The sequence below is a fragment of the Hyposmocoma kahamanoa genome, unplaced genomic scaffold (genome assembly GCF_003589595.1).
Source record: "Hyposmocoma kahamanoa isolate Upper Pololo Valley unplaced genomic scaffold, ASM358959v1 66, whole genome shotgun sequence".
NCBI lineage: Eukaryota > Metazoa > Arthropoda > Insecta > Lepidoptera > Cosmopterigidae > Hyposmocoma > Hyposmocoma kahamanoa.
In genome coordinates, this window is record NW_020653854.1 from 21,804,143 (window position 1) to 21,816,508 (window position 12,366).

Consider the following 12,366-nt stretch of genomic DNA (forward strand, 5'->3'; position numbering starts at 1 on the left):
CCTATTTCAATTCTTCCTTTCCTGTCGAAAGTCCTAGAAAAGCTTGTTCACTGTCAGTTGACTAATTTCGTAAACAGGAACAACCTTTTCAATCCTCTCCAGTCTGGTTTCCGCATTGGTCATAGTACGACTACTGCACTCACGAAAATCACTGATGACATCCGTTTGGGTATGGAAAATCAACAATTGACTGTGCTGACACTCCTTGACTTCAGTAATGCCTTCAATTGTGTTGACTTTGACCTATTATTGGAGGCATTGCGTATTCTTAACATATCTCCAGCAGTTATTGATTGGTTTCGAAGCTACCTCTGTGGACGTCGGCAGTGTGTACGCAATGAGAATTCTTTCTCTACGTGGTGCGATATTTCCGCCGGTGTCCCGCAGGGTGGCGTCCTTTCTCCTCTCTTATTTTCTTTGTTTATTAACTCTATCACACAATCCCTCACTTCTTCTTATCATCTTTATGCTGATGACCTCCAGATTTACACCCAGTCGTCTATTCAAGACTTACCACGTGCCATTAGTACTACCAATGTGGACCTTGAATCCATTCGTCAATGGAGTCAGTCCTTTGGCCTTAAAGTTAATCCATCTAAAACACAATCGATTATTATAGGTAGCACTTGGTTCAATTCTCGTCTAAATCTAGCCTCCTTACCCCCTGTGGTTTTCGATGGTGTATGTATTCCTTATTTGGATACAGTCAGGAATTTGGGGGTAATTTTTGATAAATGTCTGACTTGGAAGCCGCAAGTTGCTGAGGTTAGCAGGAAGGTGTTTGGTGCGCATTTCTCTCTGAGAAGGCTTAAAAACTTTTTGCCGACTAAAACCAAAATTACTCTGGCCCAGAGCATTCTCCACCCGATACTGGACTATGCAGATGTTTGCTACCCAGATTTGTCAGTAACTCTGCTCAATAAATTGGAACGGCTCCAAAATATGTGTGTTAGGTTCATCTTCGGACTACGTAAATTTGACCATGTCTCCCAATTTCGCGCACAAATTAAATGGCTGCCCATCCATCGGCGTAGAGATCTTCATATTCTTTCACTTCTCTATTCAATTCTGTTCTATCCCTTTACGCCTTCTTATCTTAAAGATCGCTTTACTTTCCACTCTTCTACACTCTGTCGTCCCCTTCGCTCCTCTGATACTCTCTTACTTAACTTGCCCTCTCATACCTCTAACTTTTATTCCAACTCTTTTACCATTTCTGCGATCAGATTGTGGAATTCTCTCCCTGAATCGATTCGACGATCCCCTTCTCTTGATTCCTTCAAACAACGTGTCAAGGATCACTTCCTCAACTCCTAAATTTCGTCTGTTCTCTACTATCCTTTCATTTATTTCCTACATTTGTACTTCATTTTTCTTTTTCTATTAAAAGTATATAAGCATTTAATATTATTGTGTATTTATTGTTATGTATGTATTAATAATATTATTGTTATTTGTATGTATATGTATATTAATCTATGGATATGTATATATTTTTATTATTACTTATTATGTAGTGTACTTATGATGATATTCTTTGGTTGCACCCCTTTTGCATATCCGAAATGTCTATCCTAAGGTTGCCTGGAAGAAATTGCTACATAGCAATAAGGCCGCCTGTTGCACATTGACTTACTACTACTATTATACTTAAGCTTTTGTATTGTATTTTAATTGTAATTTTATGTGCAATAAAGAATATTTCATTCATTCATTCATTCATTCATTCATTCATTCAAAATCAACAAAATAATTGCTAAAAGCAATTGCTCCTAAATTAAAGTTAGGCGCTATTTATAAAAATGAATCTTCATGCTTGAACAGCCACCCTTAGAGGTGGATGATTTCCTTCAACATGAAAAGGGACCACTATGGAAGTACCCCCTTTCCAACAAAAAAAGAATCATGAAAATCGGTTCACAAATACCCGAGTTATCGCGTAACATACATACAAAAAAAAAGAAAAAAACTACATACAGTCGAATTGAGAACCTCCTCCTTTTTTGAAGTCGGTTAAAAAAAATAGGCAGTACTGCAATGACGTTACAATTTAAATTAAATGTTTTAGTTTTTTATATTACGTTACATGTCACTACCTACGTTTATATAGGTTAAGTTCGGACATGTTTTTCCTGGTTTTTGTATGAAACCCGATGTCCATTTGTTGGTAGGTCAATGCCCGGTTGTAAGACTTTTAGGCCAGTACAACCAATCAGGCGGCAGTATGGCGTTTGAGTAGCATCCTAGTTCTTTAATGAAATTTTTCAGCTTAGTGGCGAGTACCATAGACGACAGAATTTTGATTCAGAACTAAATATGGTTTATGAAATTATAATTGACAGATTAAAATATAGGAGAAAAAAAAACTTTTTCGCTCTTCTCGCATGGACATAATGCTTTTTCTGATCCGTCCAAACCGATTCCACATCGATAAGTATAGTGAGTGCCATTATAGTGAGGGATTCGATATAGCGAAGGCGCAGTCGGTGACAATGAAATATTCAGGCATTCGGATCGCGTAATTGCGTCAGGATCGATACGTGGACACATATCGTGTACACCGGCTTTTCTTGGCTTCATATTAATAATTGAGCTACGTGGACTGATTAAGGCGGCATAGGCCTTGCGTCAAGGCTAGATAGAATGAACCAGATGTATTAGTTTTGTTTTTAATGAGTTTTCTTATTAATGAAAAGTACACGCACGTGACGATGACGAATTGATGTCTATAATATTCATTCTCAAGTACCTAAAGACGCCTCTTAAACAAAATGCCTTGAAGATTTTTTTGCCTGCATCAGACTATCACAGCCAGTAGGCACAACAGGGCGTCATTTGCGCGAGAGCGACATAAAACGCGAGATACTGCGCATAGAGAATAGCAATATCTCGCGCTTTTATCTCGCCCCTGCGCAAATCGTGCACTGTCGTGACAACCCTGCAGATTGAAGTTTACGGCAGGATTTTCAGATAGTAAATTTTACAGTGATTTAGTCCTATTACGGATACATTAGTCACTATATCACCTGATGTTAAATCACGACGTAAAAAAATAATTTTTAGTCTAAACTTGAATAGCATCAGGAAACAATCCGTAGTATATTTTGTAAGCATTCAGAAGAATAAAACAAAACGCTTTGTCCAAATGAGTAGGTACCCCTCGTTCGGTATAAGACAAATTCTGGATTCTTCAGATTCGGCACATTCGCGACAGACTCGTGGATTGGGCAGATTCTAGGATTCGACAGGTTAAGCGGCAGAAAAACTACAGTTTCAAATAAAGGTCATTTGAAAAAACCATCCAGTAAGGACAATGAAGTACGTTACCTATGCGTGTTGCAGGGTTGGTACTTTTTGTCCACTCCACCTCCGCAGGATACTGAGCACGGGTCTCGCTGCATTGGCCATCTATAATGAAATGCCTCATAAATAGATAAATCTACAAACAAATTTACTATCACATACTTGGTATACGCTTAATAAAGAAGCATGACAAAATGTTACACAAAGATGAATGATCTGCTTCTGGAATATTCCATAAATCGTAAACCTGCATGTGTTGTTTTTTTTTAGAATACCAAGTGACGGGACGGACAAGTCGTGCGCCTGGTGGTAAGTGACATGCTTATCCATATTACGCATATACATCGCAAAGATGTTTTGGCACTGCCACTGCGTCCGTCACCCTGAGACACAAGTTGACATGTCCCATGTGCCTGTAATTTCACCAGCACCCTTACCCTTCTAAACCGGAACGCAGTAATGCTCACATTACTGCGGCATTACGGCGGCAGAAATAGGTAAGGTGGCAGTACTTCCCTGGACGAACTCTTTCACAAGGAGGTCTACTGCTACTAACTGGTATTTTTTGTAATATATGTATTACTTTAAACGATAGTGCACGTTCCTTACACAAATTATACACATGTAAAATTACGCAACATTTATAAAAAATGGTTGTTTTAGCTTCGCCTGCATTGACTTACAAATAAATGGACGACGGGTCTAATACACAAACCACGAAAAAAATGTCCCAAGTCAACCTATTTAAACGTAGTGACATGTAAAGGAATATGAAAAAGCTAAAACGTTGAATTTAAATTGTAATGTCATCGCAGTACTGTCTAATTTTGCTTGCTTCGCTGTCAGCCGAACAAACGAAGACTAAAGCGTCAATGACGCTCTGCATACGATTTTAACGCCCTATAAGTTCGGACACTTTTTAGCGCGGACCCGACGTCCATATAATTGTAAGTCAATGTTCACCTGTATAATTTAAAGAGTAACAAATTTCTACTTAATTATAATTAGAATTAATTGAATTAATGAATTTACACGCATGCATAATTTGGAATAATAAATAAGCTATATGAATATTATAGACATGACCTGGAATAATGTACTGTACATTTTTTTGACGACCTCGGTCGCAGAACGGTTTATACAGTGGACGCTGGATGAGGAAGTTCCGTGTTCAATTCCCGGTAGGACCAAATTGAGAAATTAACTTTTTTATATTGGTTATCGTCTGGGTGTTCTGGGAAATGCCTCAGAGTGAATTCCGTTGCTCTGGTACTCATAGTAAAGGGAATTGGCGTGATTGTTTGGCACATTAAAAAATGTATCTAGAAAGCTCTGAATTTAAATTTGTAAATATTTAAAATGTGCTACATGTACGCTCAACGTTCAATAATCTACCAAACACTTACGTGTACTTAGTTCATTGCATACTATTCGATAATAATTACTTTTCCCAGTTTCATAAGCAACTAGAGCATACAAATCTTTATATACGTTAAAGTGAACGCCCAGATTAATTACAAAAGTAGATGAAGCTCTTTACGGGGCGAACATGTTACATCAAAGTTGTTTGAAGTAATAATAGTGAGAAGGTAATATACAACCTTAAATAGATTTTGATTGGGGCTCCGACTTCCCAGGAATACTTCCCCAAGATTCCCGCAAGTTTTGGGTTATCGGGAAAAGGTTTTTGAAGTGCACACTTTTCTGTTTATTCATGGTCATTGCACTCTCCAAGACGAGTTTTTTGCTAGGGTTTTACGAATTTAGAACCAATATATTTTGTTCTACAACATTTGTGAGTTAGCACAAAAAAATTACACCTTACATCAATCCATTTATACGTCTCGTCTTAGGCCATAGTTCGCCACGTTGGAAACTTCACACGTTTTCCGAGGATTGTAAACCTTCTTCGACGTACAGGTTTCACCACAAGTTTTTCTTCACAGAAAAGGATTAAAATCTTTTCAAAAAAAACATCGTTTCGGGCTCTTTAGTGGTTCTATAGTCACGGTTGACTGAGAATCAAATCAGAAAATAAATTTCAAGTAGTAAACTTTTCTCTTAGTAATAGGAATGAAATTTGACTATCAATGGTTGAATAATAGACAATGCAATGGTTGAATAATAAAACCTTGAAGAAGAATTAACGTCGCTTCGAAAGCATGCAGTGATCCATATCAAACGACGACGGCGTAACTTTTGTTCTGGTTTCCTACAGGGGACACCGACTTCGTTGATATTATTCAGAGTTCTAACTATGATGTATAGTATTCATTGCGCAGTGCTTCAAAGTTCTACAATCGAACTGAGTTAAGAAGCGATCAATGGATTTGACATTTCACGTTTGTATTGTAAGTGAGGGGTAGTCAAATCAGGACGGAAATAAAATGTTGGACCAACTTCTGATATTGCAAACTGCAACGGGCATTTGTGAATCAATTTGAAAAGTTTGATCTTTTCTAAGGATCGTTATCGTGCGATAAGAAAAATTCACCGCCACTGCAGAAAGTCATTACAATACCAACCGGAGTTTCTACTATATCTTTGTCACATCTGTACTTTACATACTATATGTATGTATAGTCATTATTTAAACATCTTTAGATATATCTACGTCGTATACTACGTGTAGCAGTCCTAGACAGGCATTTTACATGTAAGAGCCGGTACACAGGGCGACTTTTGGCAGCGATACAAACGCGCGTTTGTGAATCGCGCAATTACATCGTCAAACATGCGATTTATAGGCGATTGCAACGATGCAGTCGCTTATGTTGAAGCATTAAAATGTCGCATCGCGATTGTTTCATTGCTTAGAGTCCTTGCTACCTCGGCTCGAATTAAAACTTTTCCCGTAATAATACGGTTCATTTAGCTTGAGTCGAGCGGCTCCGCTGGCTTTATTTCAGAATTTTTTTTTTTAGAAACGAAATGAAAGCCGTTTGAAGAATGTATATCGTATAGGTTACTATACGTGGTATATATTCAGTTGATATAAAAAAAATTAGTATATGTAAAGTACCTATTGAATGCAGCGGTTTTCTTGTAAAATTTCCAGATGAGTTTGTGTTTTTTTTTCTAGCATCAAAATTTTTAGGACTCGTATTTTTTTTGCCGTGTGTAACCGATCTAAGAACAGACGTGTTGTGAAACGATTCTTGTTCAAATTTCATAGCAGTCATTTGTCAGCAACATTTGGCCCGTGGTCGTGACACGTAAGTGTAAGGTTTCCCACTTTTCCATAATTTATAACATAAGTGGGGATATTATTTTGTGTCGACTAAGTACCATTACGAGTAACGTTCCATTAGTTCCGTACATTTCATTAAGTACTTAAAGAAATGGCTGGCGGCGTAGCAACAAAAGGTAGAACAATTAATAAGCTTTCTTCACTTTATGAAGTCCCTCGCGATAAGTACTTTTCAAGGGTAAATTGGGGACTTTAATACCTGTAGTCCATGGGTCGTGTGCGGGCCGCAGGCGTCCTGTAGTTCACGGACACTTTCACGTTGAACGACCCGTCCTTGAGTTTTGTATTTTGTGGCATCGCCTGCAGGTAAACAAAAGAGACTAAAGTCTATTTTCCATTACATTTTATCTTATTTCTACCGCAATATGAGTTATTGGAAGTTGCTGTTTCACTATTACCTACAAAGTAGGTCAGAATGCCATAGACAAATACATAAATACCCATATAAGTTACGGTTTTTCGTTGCTGGTCATGCTTTTTCATATATTGGACTTTTTGGTTTCTACAAAGTGAAGCTAGTTTAAAACTTATTTTATATATAATAACGCATAGAAACCTAGTTCGCACACGCTAAGTGAGGGTAAAATTAAAGCGCTCCCAAAGGGCCTACGCGAGCAGGCGGGCTGTCATTGCTCAAGGGCAACTTGCACCGCGAACAACTCAAGAATTTTAGCTAAAAATGACGAAATGTGCGGTAAATGAGTGTCAAAAATACGTCAGACAAGCATAAAATAGATACTAACATCACATTCCACAAGGAAGTAACGCCTTTCAACTTGTATTTTTATATAAATATTCACTAAAACCGAAAATTAACCTACTACTAAAACTAGCTTACATGAATTTGATTTTTGCCTCACTTGTGACAGTTCGTTTGATATGAAACTATCATTCTATGCGTTATTATTCTAAGTCTTAGGCTTAGAAAACGAAAACACCCATTGAGCGAGAGAAATGACTACAGCGCGTTGATGTATCTTTAAAATATCCATAACTGTGACTAATTAAAATAGATCTTAATATGAAATTCGAGTCGAGGTTCTAATAATATTTGGCTTTACGCGTTGTGATGAGTATTAAAAGCTGTTTACTGTAAAATCTCTACATCTAATTAAAATAAAATCTCGTAAATTACTCAAAAGATTGTTTGGCAAATTGTACAGCGCCCCTAGCGGTCACAAGAAGAAACAACATTTTATATACAAACATTTTACGCAGTCACTAGTGATAACTGTCCAGTAGTCTCATGATAGCAGCTCAGATCTGGTGAGTCCGCTTCGAACGCGCTGCACGCGTGCTGCATCCGTGCAGTTAAATACATGTAATACATAGGGCGCACTATAAGTTTCCGGAACTGGCCGCTTACAATATTTAAAAGTAATTGCAACATTTGAAAATGGATGTCTTTGGCTGTAGAATACAGTTTGTTTCATCTGACTGTCACTTGTTTTTACATTGTGGCGTCATTTTAGAAATTGGTTGTCTACATCACCATGGATTTAACTCGTGAAAATTTTCATAGTATGATTTTCTACGACTTTAAGTGTAATTTAACAGCTCAGCTGGCGAACCTTACGCAAACAGGCGCATTTGCCTAGCTTATGTAACCGCGAAATAACGGATAGTTTATAACCACACCTTTTGGATGTTAGCTAAAAACGATACATTCCTTTTCGTTGCCGGTTCTTTGTATTTTTTTATGATGCCAAGTGACAGGACGCACAAGTCGTGCGCCTGGTGGTAAGCGACACGCCTGTCAGCCAGCAGGCTAGCAATTGCAGTGCCACTCAAAGCTTTAAATCGCAAAGATCTGAGGTGGGACACTGCTACTGCTACAAGCCCCATGTGCCTGTAATTTTACCATCACCTTTACCCTTCAAAACCAAAATACAGTAATGTTTACATTACTACTTGCCGGCAGAAATAGGTAAGATGGCAGTAATTCTCTGGGCGAACACTTTCACAAGAAGCTCTACTGCTATTAAATCTTTTATAAGTTGGTAATAAAAATTATTAAAGTCACTCAATTTATAATTAAATGCAAGAATAAACACAAACTCGATGGGTGTTTGCAATTTTATTTATTTTTAGTAGCAGTGGATCTCCTTGTGAAAGAGTTCGTCCAGGGAAGTACTGCCACCTTACCTATTTCTGCCGCCGTAATGCCGCAGTAATGTGAGCATTACTGCGTTCCGGTTTAGAAGGGTAAGGGTGCTGGTGAAATTACAGGACATATCAACTTATGTCTCAGGGTGACGAGCGCAGTGGCAGTGCCCCTCTGATCTTTGCGATTTAAAGCTCTGAGTGGCACTGCAACTGTTATGGACTGGCGTGTAGCTTACCATTATAATAATAATAATAATAATAACGCACACACTCAACATAGCCCCGCACTAGGGAAACCCTGTGTCGAGGGTGCCATGGACACACACATAGACAACCACAAATTACACCCAAACTCACGAGAGAAATAAATGTAGGCCATACAAATATTTCTCCCGGCCCGGGAATCGAATCCGGGGACCTCTGCGTGGCCGTCCGGTATGGTAACCGTCCGGCCACGGAGGCAGTTTGCACTACTTGTTCGTCCCGTCACTTGATATTAAAAAAAAATCCTGTTGATAAGTTACATAACAACCACAACGCGTAGTGGTCAAATATCATGAACATTACGACGCGAATTTTGAATTGAAGTCTTTTTGACTTGGCCACAACACGTTCTGCTATTTTAATAATAATAATAATATATATAAATAAATGTCTGAACATGAATAACGTATTATGCGTATTTTAAAAAAACCACAACGCTTTGTGGATGTTTTTTTTACTCAGTAAGCGTTTTCGTTCTTTGGGCCTAATCTATAGGTTTTATACATGTAGAAGCAACGTTTTTCCCAAAAAAAGGATCTTTTATACTCCAGAACAAACATGTGGAGATTCGTAAATATTCTAGCCTATGTCTACATACAATTTGGTGTTTAAAAAACGCTACAAGGATCTTTTTGAATAAATTACGATAAAGGGAAATCAAATATAAAGTCCGCAGTTCCCAATTACTTAATTGGCTTTCAAATCACCGCTTGAAGTTTCAGGCGGGGAGTTGAAAGCCGGTGAATAATTAAAGGCTTCCCTCATCACCAAGTGTTCCCTACTCTTGCCAAAGTGCCCTTGGTCAGGTTGCGTTGATTGTTGTGCTGATGGATGTTTTGGGGATTAGTTTAAGAATAAATACGCAAAAAAGTACAACTCAAGCAGTGATAAGAGTTCAAACTATGGTGCTGCTGCTTCATTCTGATCGCGGTCGAAACGGTGACGGGGTCCTGGGGTTCGGAAGCACGGGACTTGTTTAACGAGTTGGGTCGCCAACTCAGAGACAAGGGTGTCGTGGTTGGTTGAGTAGGTTTCCATTGCCGTCCAGAGAGGCAATGCTGCCAGTATAGTGGGGACTTTTGAGCCGGACCCAATGCGGGGCGGGATTTTATTTTAGGTGAGGAATTGTTGAAAAAATCTCTTGCAAATCCCAGTTTTTTGTATTCTAGTGCATGTTGACGAAGCCCAGTACTGATTTTTAGGTTTATGTGACTATTCCACATGCAATTTGTTGACCCATGAAATGAATATGTGAATTTGATTGTAAAAAAACTACTTTAGTAGAAGTAGAGCTCCTTGTAAAATAAATCGTCCAAGTAAGTATTGTCAGTGGCAGTGCCCCTCAGATCTTTGCCGACTTAACCCGTTCACTTACAATTTAGAAAAAGAACTAAGTATAGACATCAACCAAAGAAGATTTTTGTCCTTTGAGATTATTTATTTATTTTTCCTTAAGAGTCTATACAACCTCAAATGGCTTTGGTTGATCCGCATAACAGTGAAATTGTTGAATCAATCACTTCGGAAAAATATATAGTAAAATTGAGGATACACACTGATTACTATACGGTGTGAAAACACAATTAATAAAAATTTTCTCGATAGAAAAAAAAACCACAAACCTCCTCGAATTTTTTTAAGAAATCCGCTATATTCTATAGGTTACTTTACTTACTTACTTTTTTTTATATCAACTAAACTAAATAGAACACGTATAGTATACGATATATATTTTTCAAATGGCTGTAATCTCGTTTGTGAAATAATAAATTCTTAAATAAAGCCTTGTCGCTCGACCCAAGCAAAATGAACCGTACGGGAAAAAGTTAAAATTCGAGCTGAGGTAGACCTTAAGACTCTCAGAAAAAGCTTTATGTCCATGTAATTAGCAAAAAAGACGTCTGTTTCTCGTCGGCGGCGATCCAACCGGAAGCAAAATGTGTAAAGAGGCTTTGAATTGAAAGGTATATTTTTTTTATTCTTGGCTTGTCATGGTAAGCATTTCTGCTATTTAGGTTCGACTTTCGCCTTTCCGAAATCCGTTATCACGTTCATATGAGGGACACTGCTATTGCACCTGTCACCCTGAGACATAAATTGACCAGTCTCATGTGCCTGCAATTTCAGCACCCTTACCCTTCAAAACAGGAACGCAGTAATGCTCACATTACTGCTTGGCGGCAGAATAAATAATGCACATACACATAACCCCGTACTAGCACATATAGTACACACCTAGACAACCACAAACTACACCTATACTCACGACAGAAATAAATGTAGGCCATACAAAGTTTTTTCTTTCATTTCAAGCGACGGGAGGAACAAGACATGTGCCTGATGGTAAGCGACACGCCTGTCCATAACAGTTGCAGTGCCATTCAGAGCTTTAGATCGCAAAGATATTATAGGCACTGCCACTGCGCCCGTCACACTGAGACATAACTTGACAAGTTCAATGTGCCTGTAATTTCACCAGAACCCTTACCCTTCAAAACCCGACCACAGTAATGCAGGTTAAGGTGGCAGTACTTCCCTGGACGAACTCTTTAACAAAAAGCTCTACTGCTACTAAAATTACTACTACTTCTCTCGGCCCGGAAATCGAACTCAGGACCTCTCCATGGCATAGTAAGCGTTCAGCCACAGAGCAAGTAAAGAAAAGGCAAGATTGGGCTCTATTGTTACTAAAAATGTTATTCTACAGGCATAGTAATAAATTAGTGAAGAGTGAAGAGTTTTTAAGAAACAAATGAAGTACTTACTTACCTTGATCATTAAATCCGTGTTCAGCTTCGATGCTGCAGTGATAATAATATCGGAATCAGTCTGTTTCCAGTGCAATAACGAACCAGCAATGACTGCCTCCCCTTCCCACCCAAAGTGTTCTCCTTCTCTAATATCTATCACATTACTATCCACTTCAATTATCCGTAGATTCTGAGGTACATTAGGATCGTATTTTAAGTACGTATGCTGTTCAATTTCAAAGCGCTTTGTGTGATGTTTGCTAAGTTCCAGAATGTCTGTTTTGCGTTCTCTAAAGGCGACACGGAGGGGAATAGGGGTGGCTATGTGGGCAGAAAATTGGTGTGCACTATAAGGAATTACTGCCACGATCGACCAACCTGAGAAAATATTTAAAAGTCAATTGTAAATCAAACTTTTTCTATTCGGATCTAAATAGCTTATATTTGATTATATTTTACAAACAAACCAACTCTTTAATGATCCCATGGTGACCGTGGAACGTGTGAAGGGCCCGAAACGTACCGTAACCATATGAAAAAAATTGGTTCATCTCCAATGTGCATCACGGTAACCGGAGACTCTATATTCCATATATATTGAACATATTATCGTATATAAAATTAATTGAAACTTTTTAAAAATCGAGATCGTAGGTTTCGCAATTGTTACACATAGGAAAATGAAACTGTTTA

At 38.3% G+C, this 12,366-nt stretch overlaps 1 protein-coding gene across 1 annotated transcript in view; it reads right to left on the reverse strand.

The window, feature by feature from the left end:
* The window catches only part of LOC113232058 (A disintegrin and metalloproteinase with thrombospondin motifs 3-like), a 112,680-nt gene that overhangs the window by 9,225 nt on the left and 91,089 nt on the right, over positions 1–12,366 (reverse strand). The window contains exons 12-14 of the mRNA XM_026466683.1: positions 11,693–12,051; positions 6,753–6,853; positions 3,328–3,408 (exon numbers count right to left, since the gene is read on the reverse strand). Coding sequence (XP_026322468.1) covers positions 3,328–3,408; positions 6,753–6,853; positions 11,693–12,051 — 541 coding nt within the window. The remainder of the gene's footprint in view (positions 1–3,327; positions 3,409–6,752; positions 6,854–11,692; positions 12,052–12,366) is intronic.